The sequence below is a fragment of the Pseudophryne corroboree genome, chromosome 4 (genome assembly GCF_028390025.1).
Source record: "Pseudophryne corroboree isolate aPseCor3 chromosome 4, aPseCor3.hap2, whole genome shotgun sequence".
Taxonomy (NCBI): Eukaryota; Metazoa; Chordata; class Amphibia; order Anura; family Myobatrachidae; genus Pseudophryne; species Pseudophryne corroboree.
Window position 1 is genome coordinate 299,121,056 of NC_086447.1, and position 27,064 is coordinate 299,148,119.

The 27,064-nt window shown below is 46.6% G+C and overlaps 1 protein-coding gene across 4 annotated transcripts in view; it reads right to left on the bottom strand.

Annotated features, from left to right (window-relative positions):
- PLD1 (phospholipase D1) overlaps window positions 1–27,064 on the bottom strand; it is a 497,457-nt gene that overhangs the window by 158,285 nt on the left and 312,108 nt on the right. For all 4 annotated transcript variants that reach the window (XM_063916252.1, XM_063916253.1, XM_063916254.1 and 1 more), the window contains 2 exons: window positions 20,914–21,066; window positions 802–951 (listed from right to left, as the gene is read on the bottom strand). In XM_063916252.1, the coding sequence (XP_063772322.1) occupies window positions 802–951; window positions 20,914–21,066 (303 nt within the window). The remainder of the gene's footprint in view (window positions 1–801; window positions 952–20,913; window positions 21,067–27,064) is intronic.

Consider the following 27,064-nt stretch of genomic DNA (forward strand, 5'->3'; position numbering starts at 1 on the left):
GAGGCTCCGAAGCAAACAATTGGTCATAATAATGTGACTCGACAGTGTACTACAGATGTGTCCTCTTACATCCTTGCTGCAGTCACACTAAACAGCCTTTAAAGTCGTGCCATACCGTGGCGGGACTCGGTAGCCTATTTTGTGTCATCTGCCGTTAAAATGCCCGAAAATAACGTCTCTAACTGCATCCCAAATGAAACGTTACAGTGTTTTCCAGGGAAACACTCTAGCATAACATTTTGTATGCAAATATAGTCGCAGTCTCAAACAGAATGCAGGCATGCCACATATCATTTTAATCAGCAGAAGCTGCTTGTGTGTCCTATTGCATTGTGTCTAAGACGCATTTTTGCTGCAAAACATGCAACAACAAAAAAGACGCTCAGCGCTACCGAGTCACACGGCACTCACACGTTATGTTTAACGCAACTTGTAGCGCATGGAGCAAAGTTGTAAGAGGACACATCTGTATAACATATTGCGTCTAAGGCTACTAATACGCTGGCAATAAATTCTGAGTTTAAGATACATTTCTAATGCCATTTAAGCGCATGTACCTGCTGTGAGACCACATACACATTAGCACTTCATTAATTAATTAATGTTGTGTTTGTAGGTTTTACTACATATTTGTTCTCAATCCAGTCTATCCCTGACATTTGCAATTTACACTCCCTTTCCAGTGTAGCAGATAGGCATATACTATGTATGTTCAGTCAGAGGCTTACTAACAACCAGAGACCATGTTCTTCATAGAGTAACATCTGCTAAGGTGACAGTACTCTTATTCCAGGTACATACCATTTGCAGAGAGTGTGATTTTGAACTGCTGCATAGGAGCCAAATCTGTGCTCCATAAGGAAGTTGTTTCCATGCTTTCTAACAAATTCTTCAATAGCCTGACCCCACCAGCGGGCATGTCGATAGCTGTTACATTTTAAGATTAAAGACCTATGAAATAAAAATCAAATATTTTAATATCTTTAATATTTTTCAACAAATTAATAATTGTATTGGCAAAATGCCAGTGTTCTGTGGCAATGAGAGAGAATAGGCAGAATCCAAAATATTCCAATGGAATTTCCTAAATATTTTTACAATAGATCCAGAGCCGGTCTTAGCTATAGGCAGGCAAGTCATTTGCCTAGGGCATCTAAGCATGTCTAGGGGCATCCAAGCATGTCCCTGCAGTATCTCATGCTGGGAGGGACAGTCTGCAAACTAACTGTTACTTTCCAAATGTATTCAATCAGTACTTGTATACACTGCTGTTTACATTTGTCATATAGAATGCACACTGTCCCTTAAAGTTCCTTAAATTCCCTCCGACATGCTTGAATGCCCCTGACTTGTGAGATGACAGCAGAAGCCTAGTAACTGCAATTCCTGGACATGTGACATTTTCACTGATTATATAAGGTTATTACTGGATTGCTCCTTATGATACCACGTGTATTTTTGACGACTGCTTCACATAAATATGACATCACATATACTGCTTGTGCGCATAGGGGAGGGGAACCCTGTCATCCTGTGTGTGGCCCTTATCCCTGTGCTCCCTGTGTTCTCCCCACAATTTATTTCCTAGTCAGTCCATGCAATAAAATTCTCCTGCCATCCAGTACTGTAACGTGGTCAGTAAGTTGCGTTGTGCTATTTCTATATGAAACATCAGTGCAGCGTGACTTTGACACGTCATACTGGAGGGCAGAGCATATTGCTCCCACAGTATAAAATAAAGGGCATGTAGTTGCCGGGAGTAACAGACACCAGCAAACACAATGAATAGTGAAGAGAATGGACAGTTGCTACATGTTTGATACTGGTCTTTTTGTATAACCAGCAAGTGTGGCAGTATCTGGACATTTCTGCTATCTGCTTCCAACGAGCAAGCAAAAATAAAGGGTGAGGCTTGCAAAGGATGGCATACCCTGTGAGGTCACATCCCCTGTACGGATGCCCCTTTAATGGGTGCGAGTGCAAGCACACACCCACTCATCCTGCCACCTCCATCTCACAAAACGCAGTCATAAGTTTATAAAAAAAAGCTACTAGCATTACTAATGTGGGGCATGTGTGTCAGGTGCATTATTGTGTGGAATTATGTAGAGCTAAAAGATGTGCTGGTTATACCTTTAACATAATTATTTAACCAGTCACTAAATACAGGTGCCATTTCAGGGGACTGGAAAAGAGCAAATGTAGTTCCACTGCACAAAAGTGGAAGCAAGGAAGAAGCAAGTAACTACAGACCAGTAAGCCTTACATCAGTAGTAGGGAAAGTAATGGATAAACTATTAAAAGAAAGAGTTGTGGAATATCTTAAATCAAACAACTTACAGGATCCAAAACAGCATGGATTTATTGGTGGGAGATCATGCCAAACAAATCTTATTGACTATTTTGACTCTAAGACGAAAATAATAGATCAAGGGGGAGCTGTAGATGTAGCATATCTAGACTTTAGTAAGGCATTTGACACTGTCCCACATTGCAGACTGCTAAATAAACTTGAAAGCGTGGGGGTGAATTATAAAACAGTTAAATGGATAAGAACCTGGTTGCAGGATAGGAAACAGACAGTTGTAGTAAATGGAGTGCAATCTATGGTGGGACATATTACCAGTGGAGTACCCCAGGGATCTGTACTTGGTCCAGTTCTCTTTAATATCTTTGTTGGTGACATTGCAAATGGTATTGAAGGGAAAGTATGCCTTTTTGCAGATATTACAAAGATATGCAACAGGGTAGACACACTGGAAGGGGTAAAACAATGATTAATCACCTAGGCAGGCTTGAGAAATGGTCAAGAACATGGCAACTACAGTTTAATGCTAAAAAATGCAAAAACCCAAAGGCTAAAAATAGTATCAAGGGTATTATAATGGAAACTACTGAGGAGGAAAGTGATTTAGGAGTCACTATTTCAAGTGACTTGAAGGCAGGAAAGCAATGCAACAAAGCAATGAGAAAGGCAAGTCAGATGCTTGGTTGCATAGGGAGAGGAATCGGTAGCAGGAAAAAAGAAGTGATAATGCCACTGTATAGGTCATTGGTACAACCCCATCTGGAATACTGTGTCCAGTTCTGGAGACCAAGGTGGTCATTCTGAGTGGTTTGCTCACTAGCAGTTTTTAGCAGCCGTGCAAACGCTATGCCGCCGCCCAGTGGGAGTGTATTTTAGCTTAGCAGAAGTGCGAACGAAAGGATCGCAGAGCAGCTACAAAATAATTTTGTGCAGTTTCAGAGTAGCTTCAGACCTACTCAGCACTTGCGATCACTTCAGACTATTCAGTTCCTGTTTTGAAGTCACGAACACGCCCTGCGTTCGCCCAGCCACGCCTGCATTTTTCCTGGCACGCCTGCGTTTTTTCAAACACTCCCTGAAAACAGTCAGTTGACACCCAGAAACGCCCTCTTCCTGTCAATCACTCTGCGGCCAGCAGTGCGACTGAAAAGCTTCGCTAGACCTTGTGTGAAACTACATCGTTCATTGTAATAGTACGACGCGCGTGCGCATTGCGCCGCATACGCATGCACAGAAGTGCTGGTTTTTTCCCTGATCGCTGTGCAGCGAACGAAAACAGCTAGCGCACAACTCGGAATGACCCCCCATATCTCCAGAAGGGTATAAATACATAAGAGCGTGTACAAAAAAGGGCAACTAAAATGGTGCATGGCCTACATCACAAAACTTACCCGGAAAGGCTAAAAGATCTTAACATGTATAGTTTGGAGGAGAGAAGGGAAACGGGGGACATGATAGAAACTTTCAAATATATCAAGGGTCTTAACAAAGTTCAGGAGGGAAACATTCTTTGAAGGAAGAGAAGTATTAGAACTCAAGGATATACACTGAGACTGGAGGGGGGAGGTTCAGGGGAAATTTAAGGAAAAATTACTTCACAGATAGGGTAGTGGATAAGTGGAATAGCCTCCCATCAGAAGTGGTAGATGCTAAGACTGTAGAGCACTTTAAACATGCTTGGGATAGGCATATGAATATCCTTACAAAGAATTAAGGTTCAAAAAGGGTTGAGATTGCCTAAAGGATAAAAAAAAGGGGCAGACTAGATGGGCCAAGTGGTTCTTATCTGCCATCAAATTCTATGTTTCTATGTGTATTATTGGCATTACCAATGTGGGGCATATGTGTAAGGTGCATTATTGTGTGGCATTATGTGTATTATGGTCATTACTAATGTGGGGCATATATGTAAGGTGCATTACTGTGTGGAATTATGTGTATTATGGGCATTACTAATGTGTGGCATATGTGTAAGGTGCATTACTGTGTGGAATTATGTGTATTATGGGCATTACTGTGTGGCATTATGGAGGGTTGAAGTGGCCCACAGGGTAACCACCCAGTGGGCCCCACTGCCTGAGTGTTGCTGGGTCAGATGCAGAACTAGTGGCAGTGCTAGGGGGCACCAGACAAAATTTTGCCTAGGGCATCAAATTGGCTAGGGCCAGCTCTGAATAGAGCTATCTCTCTACAACTAGTAGAGAAGATGTCCCCATAGTGCATGCTGTTTCTGAGTTACTCTTACCACTTTCCTCCAACTGCTGCATTCTTATGGAGTAACAGCCTCCAGAATTTTGAATGCAAGTAACTGTGCTAAGGTTTCAGAGAAAGCAAACATTTCTCCCTGCGCTATAAAACTATAAGAAGCAGTAGGGTCTGCATTCACTTGATTCACACATTTATATAGTAAAGTAATTAATTTTAATCAGTAATGACTGGTCATACACAAGTTTAAAAAGTCAATACATTGACATAAAACAATACAATGCACTTAATAGTTGATTACTAAGAGAGGTGGATCATATATCCAAAAGTACCAAATTTTGATGTAAGTAAAAAAAATATATATATATAGCTGTCCATTTAAGATTTTACTGGTAGCCACAGTTGTAGTGTAAATGGATTAATCCCAATTTAATTGCCACCGACAAAGTCATTCAAGATTTTTACCTGTATAATGATTTCATGCAGTCAAGTGGCACTTTACAATAGAAATAGAGGTCCTCCACTATGGGAGTATTACGTGTATTCCCGGCAAGGTATTGTAGCAGGAGGAAAAGCTTCAGTAGCAGCGAAACGCGTCAGTAGCTATCTATCTGGGACCCTGAATTGGATTTTTACCTGTGACTACAAGTGCCTAAAAACTGTGAGGACGTGTACCAATAAAGCGCAGGAGTGAGTGCTACTGAGGCGGAGGACGATACACACAGTGCTATTAGGACGGAAGCTCATTCAGCTACAGGCACCTGCGGTGTGCCGAGTCCCGCTGCTGGATTCAACCCTCCAAGGTCTGAGGACGGCCCTCTCCCTCCTCCTGCTACAATACCTTGCCGGGAATACACGTAATACTACCATAGTGGAGGACCTCTATTTCTATTGTAAAGTGCCACTTGACTGCATGACATCATTATACAGGTAAAAATCCTGAATGACTATCAGTGACAATTGGGATTAATCCATTTACACTACAACTGTGGCTTCCAGTAAAATCTTAGATGGACAGCTATATATATATTTTTTACTTATATCATTTTTTTTTTTACTTTTGGATACATGATCCACCTCTCTTAGTAATCAACTATTAAGTGAATTGTATTGTTTTATGTCAATGTATTGACTTTTTAAACTTGTGTATGACTAGTCATTACTGATTAAAATTAATTAATTTATTATATAATTGTGTGAGTCAAGTGAATCCAGACCCTACTGCTTCTTATAGTTCTATAGCGCAGGGAGAAAGTTTTGCTTTTTCATGATGTGTACACCTGACTGATTCAGGTGACTTTAGTTTTGGCTTTTTACCACAAGCCAAATACTTCACTGCTGCTATAATAACAGTGTAATGGTATTTTACAAAAAAAAAGATTTTTATTGCAATAGCGTCAAGCGTCTCTGTTTGCGTTTTCTAAGGTTTCAGAGGGCAGTGGCCATGGCCTAGTGGTGGTAGGGAACTGGGCACATGGCGAGTAACTTTGGATAGATGACAGTCCCAGAGCAAATCCTGGCAAAATCTTAATAAATGTAAATATGTGCCGGAGTGTCTCAGCACACACTCATCTATGCCAAAATCTCTTACTGTTCCCGCTTTAGGCAACGTCTCCATAAAATGATCCCACTTGGTATATTATATACTTAGGGTTCACCTGATACCTGGGTGGCCAGCAGGCAGGACACAAAGCAGGAGAGTTAGCTTTCACCAAACTTCATGCTTTGTGGAATTTTTAAGTGCCATTTGTAAACCGTGAAATCCACTACAGGCCAAACCGAACATCAATCTACATTATTTCAAACCGCCAAACGTGAAACCGACATTCCACCACCAGGTTTCCTGTCGCAGGTGACGTGAATGGGCCGCCCTGAAAACGGTCATGACACGTCTGCATTTCCGGGACCATACCCTGCAACACCGCATCACCACCCCCGAACGTCTGCCACCTGTCTCTCACATTGCAATCGCATCCTTCCGGGATTTATGTCATTTAACAGCTGATACTGAATTAGGCCCATAGATCATCAGAAATAAGAAACAAGGATCTAGGGGGATATAGGCCATCAGAAATAAGAAACAATGGACTAGGGGGATATAGACCATCAGAAATAAGAAACAATGGACTAGGGGGATATAGATCATCAGAAATAATAAACAATGGACTAGGGGGATATAGCCCATCAGAAATAAGAAACAAGGAACTAGGAGGATATAGACCATCAGAAATAAGAAACAATGGACTAGGTGGATATAGATCATCAGAAATAAGAAACAATGGACTAAGGGAATATAGATCATCAGAAATACGAAACAAGGGACTAGGGGGATATAGTCCATCAGAAATAAGAAACAAGAAACTAGGGGGATATAAACCATCAGAAATAAGAAACAATGGACTAGGGGGATATAGACCATCAGAAAATAAGATTTTACTTACCGGTAAATCTATTTCTCGCAGTCCGTAGTGGATGCTGGGGACTCCGTAAGGACCATGGGGAATAGACAGGCTCCGCAGGAGACACGGCACTTTAAGAAAGAATTTGGATACTGATGTGCTCTGGCTCCTCCCTCTATGTCCCTCCTCCAGACCTCAGTTAGAGAAACTGTGCCTGGAAGAGCTGACAGTACAAGGAAAGGATTTTGGAATCCAGGGCAAGACTCATACCAGTCACACCAATCACACCGTATAACTTGTGATAAACTTACCCAGTTAACAGTATGAACAACAACGGAGTATCAGATCAACCCTGATGCAACCACAACATAACCCTTATTTAAGCAATAACTATATACAAGTATTGCAGAAGAAGTCCGCACTTGGGACGGGCGCCCAGCATCCACTACGGACTACGAGAAATAGATTTACCGGTAAGTAAAATCTTATTTTCTCTAACGTCCTAGTGGATGCTGGGGACTCCGTAAGGACCATGGGGATTATACCAAAGCTCCCAAACGGGCGGGAGAGTGCGGATGACTCTGCAGCACCGAATGAGCAAACACAAGGTCCTCCTCAGCCAGGGTATCAAACTTGTAAAACTTTGCAAAAGTGTTCGAACCTGACCAAGTAGCTGCTCGGCAAAGCTGTAATGCCGAGACCCCTCGGGCAGCCGCCCAAGAAGAGCCCACCTTCCTTGTGGAGTGGGCTTTTACTGATTTTGGCAGCGGCAATCCAGCCGCAGAATGAGCCTGCTGAATCGTGTTACAGAACCAGCGAGCAATAGTTTGCTTTGAAGCAGGAGCACCCAGCTTGTTGGATGCATACAGGATAAACAGCGACTCAGTTTTCCTGACTCTAGCTGTTCTGGCTACATAAACCTTCAAAGCCCTGACCACATCTAGTAACTCGGAATCCTCCAAGTCACGAGTAGCCACAGGCACCACAATAGGTTGGTTCATATGAAAAGATGACACCACTTTTGACAGAAATTGTGGACGGGTCCGCAATTCTGCCCTGTCCATATGGAAAACCAGATAGGGGCTTTTATGTGACAAAGCCGCTAATTCTGACACACGCCTAGCTGAAGCCAAGGCTAATAGCATGACCACCTTCCACGTGAGAAATTTTAACTCCACGGTTTTGAGTGGCTCAAACCAGTGAGACTTCAGGAAACTCAACAACACATTAAGATCCCAAGGTGCCACTGGAGGCACAAAAGGGGGCTGAATATGCAGCACTCCCTTTACAAATGTCTGAACTTCAGGTAGAGAAGCCAGTTCTTTTTGAAAGAAAATGGATAGGGCCGAAATCTGAACCTTAATGGAACCCAATTTCAGGCCCAAAGTCACTCCCGACTGTAGGAAGTGAAGGAAACGGCCCAGCTGGAATTCCTCCGTAGGGGCATTCCTGGCCTCACACCAAGCAACATATTTTCGCCATATACGGTGATAATGTTGAGCCGTCACGTCCTTCCTAGCCTTTATCAGCGTAGGAATAACCTCAACCGTAATGCCTTTTTCTGCTAGGATCCGGCGTTCAACCGCCATGCCGTCAAACGCAGTCGCGGTAAGTCTTGGAACAGACAGGGCCCCTGTTGCAACAAGTCCTGTCTTAGAGGCAGAGGCCATGGGTCCTGCGAGCATTTCTTGCAGATCTGGATACCAAGTCCTTCTTGGCCAATCCGGAACAATGAGTATTGTTCTCACTCCTCTTTTTCTTATGATTCTCAGCACCTTGGGTATGAGAGGAAGAGGAGGAAATACATAAACCGACTGGAACACCCACGGTGTCACTAGTGCGTCTACAGCTATCGCCTGAGGGTCTCTTGACCTGGCGCAATACCTCTGTAGCTTTTTGTTGAGGTGGGATGCCATCATATCCACCTGTGGCAGTTCTCACCGACTTGCAATCTGCGTGAAGACTTCTTGATGAAGTCCCCACTCTCCCGGGTGGAGGTCGTGCCTGCTGAGGAAGTCTGCTTCCCAGTTGTCCACTCCCGGAATGAACACTGCTGACAGTGCTCTTACGTGATTCTCCGCCCAGCGAAGAATTCTGGTGGCTTCCGTCTGCAGCCACCACAGGAGAGACACCCTGGCCCTGGGGGATAGGGTGATCAGCCGATGCATCTGTAGATGTGATCCGGACCACTTGTCCAACAGATCCCATTGAAAGGTCCTCGCATGGAACCTGCCGAAGGGAATGGCCTCGTATGATGCCACCATCTTTCCCAGGACTCGCGTGCAGTGATGCACCGACACCTGTTTTGGTTTTAATAGGTCTCTGACCAGTGTCATGAGCTCCTGAGCCCTCTCCATAGGGAGATAAACCCTCTTCTGGTCTGTGTCCAGAATCATACCCAGGAAGGGCAGACGAGTCGTAGGAATCAACTGCGACTTTGGAATATTTAGAATCCAGCCGTGCTGTCGTAACACTTCCCGAGAGCGTGCTACGCTGATCAGCAACTGCTCTCTGGACCTCGCCTTTTTGAGGAGATCGTCCAAGTATGGGATAATTGTGACCCCTTGCTTTCGCAGGAGCACCATCATTTCCGCCATTACCTTGGTAAATATTCTCGGTGCCGCGGAGAGACCAAACGGCAACGTCTGGAATTGGTAATGACAATCCTGTACCACAAATCTGAGGTACGCCTGATGAGGTGGATAAATGGGGACACGAAGGAATGCATCCTTTATGTCCAGAGACACCATAAAATCCCCCCCTTCCAGGCTTGCGATGACCGCTCTGAGCGATTTCATCTTGAGCTTGAACCTTTTCAGGTATATGTTCAGGGATTTTAAATTCAATATGGGTCTGACCGAACCGTCCGGTTTCGGTACCACAAACATGGTCGAATAATAACCCTTTCCCTGTTGAAGGAGGGGAACCTTGACCACCACCTGCTGAAGATACAATTTGTGAATTGCAGCTAACACTATTTCCCTCTCTAAGGGGGAAGCTGACAGGGCCGATTTGAGGTATCGGTGAGGGGGCATCTCTTCGAATTCCAGCTTGTATCCCTGAGACACAATCTCTAGTGCCCAGGGATCCACCTGGGAGTGAACCCACTTGTGGCTGAAATTTCGGAGACGCGCACCCACCGGGCCTAGCTCCGCCTGTGGAGCCCCAGCGTCATGCGGTGGATTTAGTGGAAGCCGGGGAGGACTTCTGTTCCTGGGAACTAGCTGTGTTGTGCAGCTTCTTTCCTCTGCCCCTGCCTCTGGCAAGAAAGGACGCACCTCGGACTTTCTTGCCTTTTTGTGATCGAAAGGACTGCATTTGGTAATACGGTGCTTTCTTAGGTTGTGAGGGAACATATGGCAAAAAATTTGACTTTCCAGCAGTAGCTGTGGAGACCAGGTCCGAGAGACCCTCCCCAAACAACTCCTCACCCTTGTAAGGTAAAACCTCCATGTGCCTTTTTGAGTCGGCATCGCCTGTCCATTGCCGAGTCCACAGGACCCTTCTGGCAGAAATCGACATTGCATTTATTCTAGAGCCCAGAAGGCTAATGTCTCTTTGAGCATCTCTCATATATAGGACAGCGTCTTTTATATGCCCCAGGGTCATTAATACAGTATCCTTGTCCAAGGTATCAAATTCCTCAGATAAGGTATCCGTCCATGCTGCTACAGCACTACACACCCAGGCCGACGCAATTGCCGGCCTTAGGAAGGTACCTGAATGTATAGAAATGGACTTCAGGGTACCCTTTTGCTTTCTATCCGCAGCATCTTTTAGGGTGGCCGTATCCTGTGACGGCAGGGCTACCCTCTTGGATAAGCGTGTGAGAGCTTTGTCCACCCTAGGGGAGGATTCCCAGCGTAACCTGTCCGTTGGCGGGAAGGGATACGCCATAAGCATCCGTTTGGAAATCTGCAGTTCTTTATCTGGAGATTCCCAAGCCTTTTCACATAACTCATTTAGCTCATGTGAAGGGGGAAAGGTCACCACCTGCCTTTTTTCCCCATACATATGAACCCTCTTGTCAGGGACTGGGGTTTCCGCTGTGATGTGCAACACATCCTTTATTGCTATAATCATATAACGGATGGCTTTAGCCAATTTAGGCTGTAACTTTGCATCATCGCCATCGACACTGGAGTCAGAATCTGTGTCGATATCTGTGTCAACAATTTGGGATACTGGGCGCTTCTGAGACCCTGACGGCCTCTGCGACATAGGATCAGGCATGGGCTGAGACCCCGACTGTCCTAAGGTTTCAGCTTTATCCAACCTTTTATGCAAGGAATTAACATTATCATTTAAAACCTTCCACATATCCATCCAATCAGGTCTCGGCGCCGTCGGCGGCGACCCCACATTCATTTTCTCCCGCTCTGCTTCCACATAGCCTTCCTCGTCAAACATGTCGACACAAGCGTACCGACACACCACACATACACAGGGGATGCTCTTTTTGAAGACAGTTCCCCCACAAGGCCTTTTGGAGAGACAGAGAGAGAGTATGCCAGCACACACCCCAGCGCTATATGTCCCAGGAATCACACAGTAACTTAGTGTTAACCCAGTAGCTGCTGTATATAATGTTTTTGCGCCTAATTTATGTGCCCCCTCTCTTTTTACCCTCTTCTACCGTGAATCTGCAGGGGAGAGCATGGGGAGCTTCCTCTCAGCGGAGCTGTGGAGAGAAAATGGCGCTTGGGAGTGCTGAGGAAGAAGCCCCGCCCCCTCAGCGGCGGGCTTCTGTCCCGCGATTCTGTGTAAAATTATGGCGGGGGCTCATGCATATATACAGTGCCCAACTGTATATATGCCCAACTTTTGCCAAGAGGTCCTAATTGCTGCCCAGGGCGCCCCCCCCCCGCACCCTACAGTGACTGGAGTATGTGGGTTTAATGTGGGAGCAATGGCGCACAGCTGCAGTGCTGTGCGCTACCTCAGTGAAGACTGAAGTCTTCTGCTGCCGATTTCGAAGTCTTCTTGCTTCTTTCACCCGGCTTCCGTCTTCCGGCTCTGCGAGGGGGGCGGCGGCGCGGCTCCGGGATCGGACGACAAAGGGTGAGATCCTGTGTACGATCCCTCTGGAGCTAATGGTGTCCAGTAGCCTAAGAAGCAGGACCTATCTTCAGTGAGTAGGGCTGCTTCTCTCCCCTCAGTCCCACGCTGCAGAGAGTCTGTTGCCAGCAGATCTCTCTGAAAATAAAAAACCTAACAAAATACTTTCTTATAGCAAGCTCAGGAGAGCTCACTAAGTAGCACCCAGCTCTTCTGGGCACAGATTCAAACTGAGGTCTGGAGGAGGGACATAGAGGGAGGAGCCAGAGCACACCAGTATCCAAATTCTTTCTTAAAGTGCCCTGTCTCCTGCGGAGCCCGTCTATCCCCCATGGTCCTTACGGAGTCCCCAGCATCCACTAGGACATTAGAGAAATAAGAAACAAGTGACTAGGGGGGGCGTGGCCTAGCTGTGGAGGGAGGAAGACGTGTTCCGCCCGGGCTCCTGCTTCTAATCGGCCCTCTAGCCCTCTGCTCTTTACCCAGCCTTTTGGAGGGCACCACCTGCTTCCTGGGTCCCCCTGCATCGGGTGAGGTGAGTCGCGGAGCCGGCGGATGCCCCCTGTGCCCGTGCGGGTTGCGGCCTTCCTGCCCGGAGGGAGCCGGGGACTCGAGCTGGACACTGCCCGGACCAGAAGTGTTGCGGGCCTCGATAGCGACGGTGGACGGCGGAGACCTTGCTCTTCCCTCCCCTGCAGCCCCAACACCCGCTACGGACTTCCCTACCTGGTGCTGCTTCCCCTACTGCTAGCCGCGGCGGCCGCTGAGAGGGTTCCGGAGAAACGGGAGAGAGTGTGCGCGGCTGCGCCTTCCGTCCTGACCGCGGCGGGCGCTGCTTCCTGTCCCCGGCGTCGGTCTCCCGCTCTTCGCTGCTGAGCGGTGCGGGGGGCCCGGGGGTGACCAAGCAATACCCCACTACCACCAACGTTGCTGGGGGAAACACAACACCCCTTCTACGGAGGCCTGGGGCCGGAGCCTGGCGGCACCATCTTGATTCCTGGCAAAACGCCAGTACAAGGGGCTGCTGCTTCTGAGGCAATCTTGCTGTCACACAGGTCAGCACACCCAACCCTGCTCAGCTTCTCATTTGATTCACCCATATGTATGTGGCACCCTTGGTGACTTTTCTGCTGATTTAAAGGGGCCACAGCAGGCAGCGCTATTTGGACACCCTAGGCGCTTGGCTTCTCCCCTCATCTGCATCCGATTATCTCTCCTCCTTTGCATTCGAATGCTGGGGACATCAGGGAGACCCTCCTCCTCCCGGGCCGAAACGATGTAACTTTCCACGTGATGTCATGCATCCCCCCTCACTCCTGATGTTGTGATACCGCTCCTAGTATTCATCGAGCTGACATAAGTTCATCTATCCTCCTGTTTCCGATTCCTTTTATCAACGGCTTCTGTGGTGTGGTTTGCCGCCTAAACGCCAGAAAGACCAGACCCAGGCCCGTCCCGGTCACTTTCTTCAAACAGTCACCTGCATCCCAAATCCTGAAAGGCCCTTCGATTTCGGATTCCCTCTCCAAGCACTCCCCTGAAGGCGTCGCTGGGTCTATGGCTCCACGTGTAAGCCAAACAAAACTCTCTCAGCTGGATGACGATGCACCCCTCACACTCGGCTCTATGCGGCAACTCCTGGCTTCCTTCAAAGATGATATTACGATGGAAGTTAAGACGGCGCTTCAGTGCTGCCAACAGACGGTCGATGCCATAGGCCAACGTACAGACCATCTCGAGAATAAATGTGAGGAGGTGGTGAGGTCCCACAATGAGGTGATTACTCTACTCGAAGAGCTACAAGCTGAGGTCGCGGACCTGAGACGGAATACTTGTGACCTTGAGGACAGGTCACGCCGTAACAATGTGAAACTCCGCGGCATCCCAGAAACGGTCTCCAACTCCGACCTCAAACAATTTGCGACGGATCTTTTCATGAATCTCCTTCAAACCAATTCCATTGATGATTTCCTCATTGACCGTATCCACCGCCTCCCAAAGGCTAGAAACGCCCCGAAGGACGCTCCGAGAGATACATTGATGAGGATGCACTATTTCCATGTCAAGGAACAAATCCTGCGGGCAGCTATGCGCCCGGATCTACCGGCCACGACTTTGGGATATATACAAGTATATGGAGACCTCTCAGCGGCTACTCTGGCTTTGCGACGCTCATTTTATCCGGTGACGACAGCACTGCGGAGAGCTGATATCCTTTACCGCTGGGGGTTTCCGACTAAATTACTTGTTAGACGGAACGACGTTACACATGCGATAATCACGCCAGAGGCTGGACTGAAAATGTTGGATTCTTGGAAACTGGAGGACACCACCGAGAAGGCTTCTCCAACCCTCAACTTGGCTCAAGAGTGGTCAATTGCCGGCACCTACCTCTAAAGAACACTTGCTACAACCAGATTGTATGTCTCAACTGGACTTGACCTTCTTATTTATCTTTGCATTAGTATAGGCCGTTACTCCTGTTTCCCGGTCAGTACTCCGGATAGTCATTGAGCAAGGTATTTTCCCCTGTATAAGTGAGGTAATTGTTTAACCATGGTTGTTCACATTGCGTTACATATTCCGAGACCTTACTGCCCCGTGTCTTCCTTTATACTTCTTCTAATATCCTTGCTTCTTCTGCCACTATTCATGATAACCTCTAGCATTGACTAGGAACTTGCACTTATTTTATGTCTTCTTGATGTTGCTGTTATATGCGGATTGTTATAGGAGTGAGGGAGGGTATCTCCCCACACCACACCACGACCCTATGTGTTGCCTACTTAGGCGACCCTGTTTGGCACCCTTGCGGTGCTCACTGTGTTTTCCTCCTTTACTATTTCTCTCCCCCTCCCTGTCTTTCCTGCCCTTCCAAGTTTTGGTACACAGGTACTCCCATATGTTCCGATGTACAGCTTATGTGAGTAGGTTGATTTTTGCATTGTCAACTGTAATGCCTAATGGTTAATGTTCTCTCCTTGAACGTGAAGGGGTTGAACTCACCCAACAAACGGCGGCTGGCCCTGCGCCATTTTGCGAAATGCAAAGCACAGATAGTGGCCTTACAAGAGACCCACTTTATGTCGTCTTCACCGCCCTCCTTTAAGGATAACAAATTCCCCACCTGCTATACGTCCAACGGCCCAAAGAAAAAAGCGGGGGTTGCTATTTTGTTTTCTAGCGCATGTGCTTTCTCTCTAGACCATCAAATTACAGATCAGGAGGGCAGAGATCTCATCCTGACGGGTAAACTGGAAGATAAGCCGGTTACTATAGCCACGTTGTATGCACCTAACACCAAACAAATACCCTTTTTTAGGAAATTCTTTAAAACTCTTCTGGTACACTTATCGGGTGCCTTATTATTACTGGGGGACTTTAACATGGTCCCTGACCCCACGGTAGATAAATCCTCGACCCGCCCTACCCCCAGTACAAGCTCGCGGCAGGATAGCACCCACTCCTTTCGGAATATCTTACATGAGTATGACCTCTACGATGTCTGGAGAGCTAAAAATCCGGCCAGTAGGGATTACTCGTTTTTCTCCCCGGTACATGGCTCCTTTTCTAGGATAGACTTAGCAATATCGGATAAGTGGACCCTCCAACAGGTCTCGAAGGCTTCTATCCTGCCAGTATCATGGTCCGATCACTCTGCACTCTCTATCCATTGGAACCTCCGTCGCACTAGAACCTCACCTGCCCTATGGCGTCTTAGAGATTATCTCCTCACAAATGCGGACGCTAAACGATCAATTACGCAGGCCCTTTCCATGTATATCGACACCAATACCCCGGCAGACACGTCTATATTTACGCACTGGTGTGCACTTAAAGCAGTGGTTAGGGGAGCGGCAATACAGGCGGCTGCCTATATCCGTAGAACCTCCCGGGAACAACAGATAGAACTCGAAACCCGCCTTACAGACTTAGAAACCCAACTTAAGAGGAACCCATCTAATAAGAAAATATATCGGGCCCTGACTCGGGTCAGAGATGAGATAAACAAATTGGCTCTAACTGAGGTTCACAAAAACCTTTTTCGATTACGACAGAGGTTTTATACACAGGGGGACAGGGCAGGTAGAATGCTTGCCCGCAAGCTGAGGGGGAAGAACGCTAAGGAGAGGGTGAAGTCCATTATCAATTTAAATAATATCAAAATAACAGACCCTTCTGCAATTGCTGATGCTTTCGCCGCATATTACTCCACCCTCTACAACTTAAAAGATGAAGCATCTACCCACACCAACTAATATTGCGGCCTTTTTGAAGGATGTTCATCTCCCCTCCCTTGACTCAAGCACGCTTCAGGCTTTAAACCAACCCTGGTCCCGTACAGAAATTAACCAAGTTATTGGACAAAGCTCCGGGCCCCGATGGGTTTATAAATAAATTTTATAAATGCTTCAAAGACTCCCTTACCCCTATTCTAGATTAAGTTTATAATCATGCTTCTTCTGTCGGGAATTTCCCGGTAGAAATGTTGGAGGCTCGTGTAGTTGCCTTTCCCAAACCAGGAAAGAACCCTGCCATGATGCCTAATTATCGCCCCATAGCTCTACTAAACACAGATTTAAAAATCTATGCGAAACTAGTAGCCAACAGACTCAACCCTCTCCTCCCCTCTCTCGTCCATTGTGATCAGGTGGGATTTGTCCCTGGCAGACAGTCCCCCGATAACACTAGACGAGTAATAAATGTGCTGGACGCCTTCTCAGCGTCAGATGCTCCCTTATTGCTTCTTTCATTGGACACTGAGAGAGCCTCAAATATCTGGGGATCCACATCACTCAGAGGCTAGACGATTTGATCTCCGCTAACTATCCACCGCTATTACGTAGATTTACCGTTCTGGTCTCTGACTAGATGATGCATCACGTCTCATGGTTGGGGCGAATAGCCGCGCTGAAGATGACACTCCTCCCCAGGCTCATGTACCTATTTCGGGCCATCCCTGTTCTCCTGCCTACCTATCTTCTGTCTAAATTTAATGCTATATTCAATTCTTATGTATGGAAGGGTAGGAAGCCGAGGCTAGCCAGAAAAATGATGATTCGATCCAAACGAGATGGGGGTCTAGCATACCCAGATATACATTCCTACCAATTAGCATGCTGCCTTGCACAAATAGGATCCTGGTTTTCATGTCCCGCACATAAACCGTGGGTTCACCTTGAACAAGGGCTCGTTGCTCCACTCCCCCTGACAGATGTTCTGTTACTCCCGAAGACTGAGGATAAATTATTAGCCACTAGATCTCTAGCAGTCCAATCTACACGGAAGGCTTGGTTGGAGGTGATGCAGAGAGGAAGCGATATAAGCCTCCCTACCCGTGCTCTCTCACCGACAGGCATAGCTGCCTTAATCCCTGACCTAAGATTCGACTCCTGGAGAATGTGGGGAATCCGGTCCCTTCAGGATATAATGGTAGACAATACTCTCCTGCCTTTTGTCCAAATACAAGAAAGATTCTCGTTGTCGCATGGGGAATTTTATAAATATTTGCAACTCAGACATTGGCTTCACGGGGCTTCCACTCCCCCCTACACCTTATCCTCATTACCTAAGCTCATTCAGAGTTTCCTGGATACGGGGGAGGGTAGGGGAGGCATCACTAAATGGTATAACTATATTATCAACCCCCAGCCACTACAGAAAGCCTCCTTTCAATTGAAATGGGAGGCGGATCTTAGATGCTTCGTCTCGGAGGAGGAATGGGAGACGACTTTCCGTACCTGCTGTTCAGTATCTAAATGTATATCTCATATAGAACTATTTTATAAGCTCCTCTATCGTTTATATTTCACCCCATCTCCCTTGCATGCGATGCAACCCTCCACATCCAATCTATGTTGGCGCAACTGTGGTAATGTCAGGACCTTATTACATATCTTCTGGGAATGCCCAATGCTTACCCCGCTTTGGAACTCGGTCTTTTACCTTATAGGATTGGTGCTAGGCCGCCAGATAACTCCTCATCCCAGATTGGCTCTCCTCCACCTCTATTATGGCGACCTATCGCCAGGTGAACGATACGTCCTGGGCCATATACTTATCTCCACCAAACTCCTAATAGCCCGTCAATGGCGTTCCCTCGAGATCCCCCATATAACGGCGATAGCAACGGCAGTACAATCACACTGTGAATTTGAAACGGCAGGTGTGGCCTATTCCTCTACCCCATCCTGCCCTCTTCTACGCTGGTATTCTTGGTCTGCCTACTGGCATGATCGTCCGCCAGATGCCTTACACTCCCACGATATATATGGAAACTTGATTGACAAACTAATATATAATTGCTGTTGGATGGATTTGGCCTCACGTAGTTTTCATGTATGTTGATTTTTTTAATAATCTCTGTACAATTATGTTCTTGTTGAATAGTCTGTGTACCCCCCCCCCCCCCCCCTAACCTTATACCCCCTTTTTTCTCTTCTGTGCCCCACTCCCATTTACTTTTGTTAACCTACAAAATAATAAAAATGAATATTGAGAAACAAGTGACTAGGGGGATATATACCACCAGAAATAAGAAACAAGGGACCAGGTGGATATAGATCATCAGAAATGAGAAACAAGTGACTAGGGGGATATAGATCATCAGAAACAAGAAACAGGGGACTAGGGGGATATAGATCATAAGAAATAAGAAACAAGCGACTAGGGGACTATAGATTATCAGAAATAAGAAACAGGGGACTAGGGGGATATAGATCATCAGAAATAAGAAACAAGGGACTAGGGGGATATAGATCATCAGAAATAAGAAACAAGGACTAGGGGGATATACTGTAGATCATCAGAAATAAGAAACAGGAGACTAGGGGGATATTGTTTATCTGAAATAAGAAACAATGAAATATAGGGATACAGATTATCTGAAATAGACAAGTGTTTTTCTCTTTTTAGTTGCTTATATAAGTGCACATTAATGGTTTGTCAAATCGCAATTATGCTGCCAAAGAAAAATGTAAAATTCTTAAACCTTTCAGCAAATGATACAGAAAGCAGAGCATTACATACGTAAGCGGTTCTACAAAGGTGATTTGATGTGTAATGTGAAAACAAGTTTTTTGCTATACATGGGATGTACAGATAAGTCCTCACACATCTTTGCTGTAGTCACGCCAAACAAACCCTCTTGGAACAAAAGGTCACGTGATAATCTTCTAACGTTGGGGCGTCTTTTTTGCTTCTTATTGGGCAAAAATATGTCTTAGTTGCAACAAAATGTGATAGTATGCACAAGAGACTGTGCTGATTACTTTGCTATATGACACTTGCATATCTGTGTGCGACCGAGTCTCTGAATCTGTACATGTATATGAAGTACTACAGCAGCAGCTTTTATCCAATACAAGTTCTGCTCCATATACAGACTCCGTCACACACAATATACAAGTTTCATATATTCAATTAATCAGCAGTCTCCTCGTGTGTTCTAGTCGCATTGCGTTGTAACTAAGACGCATTTTCGGGGTAAAAAAAAAAGGCTCAAAGTTAGCAGATTTGCACGGGACCTGTCAGCTCACTCACGCCAAGCAACCCACACAGCTTGGTGTATTGAGGCTGGATGCATGGGGACGCATCTGTGGTTTCAGTGTTCAACATCTAACCTCTGCATAGTGAATCCGGCAGTTCGGCTCTGAAGACAGCATACAATGTTGGGCAGTTTGAAAACATCACAAAAAATCGCTTCTAAGTAAACTTCAACCAAAAACTCTGTATCTAGGAAAACACTATATATTTCCTTGACAATAATTAAGACAGCCTTAACAATTCCTATTCCCTAGCACTTGCGCAATGTACTAAGCACGAACTGAATGCGCCCAGATCTCATTTTGATTTTAATAGGAAACTTCTAACCATTTTAATTTAGTATAAAAAGGATTACACAAAATAAAATACATAGGGACTGGTTTTTGTTCACACTGGAATGCGGCATTGTATACAGTTGTGATTTCTTTCATACTGTGCATGTTTTTGAATGTACACAATTCAGAGCCATACCCATCACGGATTCAATATATAATGCCGGAGCTGTGGATCCCGGCAGTTGTAATACCGACACCGGAATCCCAAAGGTGGAAATCCTGACATTGGTGAGTTTGTGGTGTTCTCCCCCTCTCCCCTACCCCCTAAACCTCTGTTCCCATAAGATAACCCTAACCTCCCCCCTTGGTGTCTGACCCTAAAAAAAACCCAACCCACCCACCGGAGGTGCCTAAACCTAACTCCCCGTTTCTGCTGCATAAACCTAACCCTCCCTCCCCTGCAGCCTGACTCTAACCTTCCCCGGGGAGGCTTAAACCTAACCCTCCCTCCCCGCTGGCTTACCATAAACACCCCCCTCTCCCGCAGCCTATTCCTGAACCCCCTGTCTGGATGGTATGCCGGCTGTCCGGATTCCGGCATCGGACTCCTGCCACTTCTGGCGTTTCGGCGTCGGGATTCTGACAGGTATCGGGATTCCGGCATCAGTATTTCAACTGCCAGTATCCAGGCAGCCGGCATTGTGACTGCAATCTGGGTGTTTCTGAGTAAATCAATGCAAACACACACAAAATACTGCCTTGTAGCTGTGATGGGATGTGTGGTGGGTGACGGCTTTCTGTATGCCAAATTCAGAAGCATCCCTTGCATGGGGTGGGTGTAAGTTCTGATGATGATAATAATAATAATGATAATAATAATAATTATTATTATTACGGCAACCCTCACACACAGAAGAGGGGAGCGGTGCAATCACATAGATGTGTCGTATTAGCAGTCTGTCTGCAATTCATTCACATTCAGTCCACAGCAGGTGGCCAGAGATAAGTTTGCGTTGTGTACGAATGAGAAGCAGGCCCATAATATGTAAATGTATACAATAAACAATGGAAAAATTCCATTGTTGAAAAAAAAAAAAAAGACAGGTTAATGGTTTGGGCTTACCTGGACAGATTGTCTATGCGTAACCCATACTGGGTCTCTGTGTCCTTTTTTCCAATCTTTATATTGAATTCCTGATCAACCAAATGAACAAAAGAAATGGCACCAGTGTCTATCTTCATGTACAACAGGAAAGAATCCTTTACAACCAACCACCTGCAAAACACAAAAAATGCTAATGGTAACTTCACCCAAACCTTAGGTGTTCACTAAGATAAGTTTCACTTACCTCTGGCCCAGTGTCTCGTACGGCCAGAGCTCTAACATCCTGTCCCGCCATCCCTTCCCTTACAAAAAGCTCTATTCAAATGAACAATTATGGTGATGCCCCCTCCCAGTGAACCTTCATTAAAAGGATGACACAATGCAGGAGGAGCACTGACTGCACTGCTCCTGCTTGAGGTAGGTCAATAGCAGCATTAGAAAGAATCACTGCATTTGACTACTAGAACCTTCTGGACGAGACCCCAACTCCGGGAATTTTGTCAATTAAATACTTGAACTTACCGGTCACTGTTAACAAAGCAAAAGTAACAACAAATGCACTCTTTAGGATTTCCCTGAATTTTTTTTTTTTTTTTTTGCTGCACTGCTAGAAAGTAAAGTGTGTTGAAGTATTTTTCTCCCTCACCATGACAAACAGTAATAGAGAATGTTTCACATACAATAGCTAAAAGAACGATGATATACATGTGGCAAAAAGTCAATGTTAATGCAAGAACACATGAATAATAAGATTTTACTTACCGGTAAATCTATTTCTCGTAGTCCGTAGTGGATGCTGGGGACTCCGTAAGGACCATGGGGAATAGACGGGCTCCGCAGGAGACAGGGCACTTTAAGAAAGAATTTGGATTCTGGTGTGTTCTGGCTCCTCCGTCTATGTCCCTCCTCCAGACCTCAGTTAGAGAAACTGTGCCCGGAAGAGCTGACAGTACAAGGAAAGGATTTTGGAATCCAGGGCAAGACTCATACCAGTCACACCAATCACACCGTATAACTTGTGATAAACATACCCAATTAACAGTATGAACAACAACGGAGCATCAGATCACCCCTGATGCAACCATAACATAACCCTTATTTAAGCAATAACTATATACAAGTATTGCAGAAGAAGTCTGCACTTGGGACGGGCGCCCAGCATCCACTACGGACTACGAGAGATAGATTTACCGGTAAGTAAAATCTTATTTTCTCTAACGTCCTAGTGGATGCTGGGGACTCCGTAAGGACCATGGGGATTATACCAAAGCTCCCAAACGGGCGGGAGAGTGCGGATGACTCTGCAGCACCGAATGAGCAAACACAAGGTCCTCCTCAGCCAGGGTATTAAACTTGTAGAACTTTGCAAAGGTGTTTGAACCTGACCAAGTAGCTGCTTGGCAAAGCTGTAATGCCGAGACCCCTCGGGCAGCCGCCCAAGAAGAGCACACCTTCCTTGTGGAATGGGCCTTAACTGATTTAGGCAGCGGCAACCCAGCCGCAGAATGAGCCTGCTGAATCGTGTTACAGATCCAGCGAGCAATAGTTTGCTTTGAAGCAGGCGCCCTAAGCTTGTTGGAAGCATACAGGATAAACAAAGATTCTGTTTTCCTGACCTTAGCCGTTCTGGCTACATAAACCTTCAAAGCCCCGACTACATCCAGTGACTCGGAATCCTCCAAGTCAGTAGTAGCCACAGGCACCACAATAGGTTGGTTTATATGAAAGGATGAAACCACTTTCGGCAGAAATTGTGGGCAGTCCGCAATTCTGCTCTATCCGCATGGAAACCCAGATAAGGGCTTTTATGTGACAAAGCCGCCAATTCTGACACACGCCTAGCCGAAGCCAAGGCTAATAGCATGACCACTTTCCACGTGAGATATTTTACTTCCATCGTTTTGAGTGGTTCAAACCAGTGTGATTTCAGGAAACTCAACACCACGTTAAGATCCCAAGGTGCCACTGGAGGCACAAAAGGGGCTGAATATGCAGCACTCCCTTTACAAACGTCTGAACTTCAGGCAGAGAAGCCAGTTCTTTTTGAAAGAAAATGGATAAGGCCGAAATCTGAACCTTAATGGAACCCAATTTAAGGCCCAAAGTCACTCCCGACTGTAGGAAGTGAAGGAAAAGGCCCAGCTGGAATTCCTCCGTAGGGGCATTCCTGGCCTCACACCAAGCCACATATTTTCACCATATACGGTAATAATGTTGAGCCGTCACATCCTTCCTAGCCTCTATCAGCGTAGGAATGACCTCATCCGGAATGCCTTTTTCTGCTATGATCCGGCGTTCAACCGCCATGCCGTCAAACGCAGCCGCGGTAAGTCTCGGAACAGACAGGGCCCCTGTTGCACAAGTCCTGTCCTAGAGGCAGAGGCCACGGGTCCTCTGTGAGCATTTCTTGCAGATCTGGATACCAAGTCCTTCTTGGCCAATCCGGAACAATGAGTATTGTTCTCACTCCTCGTTTCCTTATGATTCTCAGCACCTTGGGTATGAGAGGAAGAGGAGGAAATACATAGACCGACGGGAACACCCACGGTGTCACCAGTGCGTCCACAGTTATCGCCTGAGGGTCTCTTGACCTGGCGCAATATCTCTGCAGCTTTTTGTTGAGGCGGGATGCCATCATGTCCACCTGTGGCAGTTCCCACCGACTTGCAATCTGCGTGAAGACTTCTTGATGAAGTCCCCACTCTCCCGGGTGGAGGTCATGCCTGCTGAGGAAGTCTGCTTCCCAGTTGCCCACTCCCGGAATGAACACTGCTGACAGTGCGCTTACGTGATTCTCCGCCCAGCGAAGAATTCTGGTGGCTTCTACCATCGCTACCCTGCTCCTTGTGCCGCCTTGGCGGTTTACATGAGCCACTGCGGTGATGTTGTCTGACTGAATCAGAACCGGTTGGTCGCGAAGCAGGGACTCCGCTTGACGTAGGGCGTTGTATATGGCCCTTAGTTCCAGGATGTTGATGTGAAGGCAAGTCTACTGACTTGACCACAGCCCTTGGAAATTTCTTCCCTGTGTGACTGCCCCCCACCCTCGGAGGCTTGCATCCGTGGTCACCAGGACCCAGTCCTGAATGTCGAATCTGCGACCTTCGAGAAGGTGAGCACTCTGCAGCCACCACAGGAGAGACACCCTGGCCCTGGGGGATAGGGTGATTAACCGATGCATCTGAAGATGTGATCCGGACCACTTGTCCAGTAAGTCCCATTGGAAGGTCCTCGCATGGAACCTGCCAAAGGGAATGGCCTCGTATGATGCCACCATCCTTCCCAGGACTCGAGTGCAGTGATGCACTGACACCTGTTTTGGTTTTAATAGATTCCTGACCAGTGTCACAAGCTCCTGAGCTCTCTCTATCGGGAGATAAACCCTTTTCTGGTCTGTGTCTAGGATCATGCCTAGGAGAGACAGATGAGCTGTAGGAACCAACTGCGACTTTGGAATATATAGACTCCAGCCGCGTTTCCGTTACACTTCCAGAGAAAGTGATACGCTGTTCAGCAACTGCTCTCTTGATCTCGCTTTTATGAGGAGATCGTCCAAGTACGTGATAATAGTGACACCTTGCTTCCGCAGGAGCACCATCATTTCCGCCATTACCTTGGTAAATATTCTCGGGGCCGTGGAGAGACCAAACGGCAACGTCTGAAATTGGTAATGACAATCCCGTACCGCAATTCTGAGGTACGCCTGATGAGGTGGATAAATGGGGACATGAAGGTATGCATCCTTTATGTCCAGAGTCACCATAAAATCTCCCCCTTTCAGGCTTGCAATGACCGCTCTTAGCGATTCCATCTTGAACTTGAACCTTTTCAGGTATATGTTCAGGGATTTTAAATTCAATATGGGTCTGACCGAACCGTCCGGTTTCGGGACTACAACATGGTCGAATAATAACCCCCTCCTTGTTGAAGGAGGGGAACCTTGACCACCACCTGTTGAAGATACAATTTGTGAATTGCAGTTAACACTGTTTCCCTCTCGTGGGGGGAAGCCGGCAGGGCCGTCGGTGAGGGGGCATCTCCTCAAAGTCCAGCTTGTATCCCTGAGACACAATATCTATTGCCCAGGGATCTAACAGGGAGTGAACCCACTTGTGGCTGAACTTACGAAGGCGTGCCCCCACCGGGCCTAGCTCCGCCTGTGGAGCCCCAGCGACATGCGGTGGATTTTGTAGAGGCCGGGGAGGACTTCTGTTCCTGAGAACTAGCTGTGTTGTGCAGCTTCTTTCCTCTGCCCCCGCCTCTGGCAAGAAAGGACGCCCTCGGACTTTCTTGTTTCTTTGTTCGAAAGGCTGCATTTGATAATGTCGTGCTTCCCTAGGCTGTGCAGGAATATAAGGCAAAATATCAGAATTACCAGCTATAGCTGTGGAGACCAGGTCCGAGAACACTTCTCCACACAATCCTCAGCCTTCCATATGCCTCTTAAGTCGGCATCATCTGTCCATTGCATATTCTACAGGACACGTCAAGCAGAAATCGACATAGCTTTGTCTCTAGGACCCAGTAGACTCATGTCTCTTTCGGCATGTTTTATATATATATATATATATATATATCTCTTAAGACAGCATCTTTAAATAAGAATTTACTCACCGGTAATTCTATTTCTCGTAGTCCGTAGTGGATGCTGGGAACTCCGTAAGGACCGTGGGGAATAGACGGGCTCCGCAGGAGACTGGGCTCTCTAAAAGAAAGATTAGGTACTATCTGGTGTGCACTGGCTCCTCCCTCTATGCCCCTCCTCCAGACCTCAGTTAGGGAAACTGTGCCGGAAGAGCTGACACAACAAGGAAAGGATTTAGAATCCAGGGTAAGACTCATACCAGCCACACCAATCACACTGTACAACTTGTGATAACAATACCCAGTTAACAGTATGAACAACAACTGAGCCTCCTTTTACGGATGGCTCATAACAATAACCCTTTAGTGAAGCAATAACTATATACATGTATTGCAGAGAGTCCGCACTTGGGACGGGCGCCCAGCATCCACTACGGACTACGAGAAATAGAATTACCGGTGAGTAAATTCTTATTTTCTCTGACGTCCTAGTGGATGCTGGGAACTCCGTAAGGACCATGGGGATTATACCAAAGCTCCCAAACGGGCGGGAGAGTGCGGATGACTCTGCAGCACCGAATGAGCAAACTCAAGGTCCTCCTCAGCCAGGGTATCAAACTTGTAGAATTTAGCAAATGTGTTTGAACCCGACCAAGTAGCAGCTCGGTAAAGCTGTAAAGCCGAGACCCCTCGGGCAGCCGCCCAAGAAGAGCCCACCTTCCTTGTGGAATGGGCTTTCACTGATTTAGGATGCGGCAGTCCAGCCGCAGAATGTGCCAGCTGAATCGTGCAACAGATCCAGCGAGCAATAGTTTGCTTTGAAGCAGGAGCACCCAGCTTGTTGGGTGCATGCAGGATAAATAGCGAGTCAGTTTTCCTGACTCCAGCCGTCCTGGAAACATAAATTTTCAAAGCCCGGACTACGTCCAGCAACTTGGAATCCTCCAAGTCCCGAGTAGCCGCAGGCACCACAAAAGGTTGGTTCAAATGAAACGCTGATACCACCTTTGGGAGAAATTGGGGACGAGTCCTCAATTCTGCCCTGTCCATATGGAAGATCAGATACGGGCTTTTACATGACAAAGCCGCCAATTCTGACACACGCCTAGCTGAAGCTAAGGCCAACAGCATGACCACCTTCCACGTGAGATACTTTAGCTCCACGGTCCTTAGTGGCTCAAACCAGTGCGATTTCAGGAAATCCAACACAACGTTAAGATCCCAAGGTGCCACTGGAGGCACAAAAGGGGGCTGAATATGCAGCACTCCCTTTACAAACGTCTGAACTTCAGGCAGTGAAGCCAGTTCTTTTTGAAAGAAAATAGATAGGGCCGAAATCTGGACCTTTATGGACCCCAATTTTAGGCCCATAGTCACCCCTGACTGTAGGAAGTGCAGAAATCGACCCAGCTGGAATTCCTCTGTTGGGGCCTTCCTGGCCTCACACCAAGCAACATATTTCCGCCATATGCGGTGATAATGCTTTGCTGTCACATCCTTCCTAGCTTTTATCAGCGTAGGAATCACTTCATCTGGAATGCCCTTTTCCGTAAGGATCCGGCGTTCAACCGCCATGCCGTCAAAC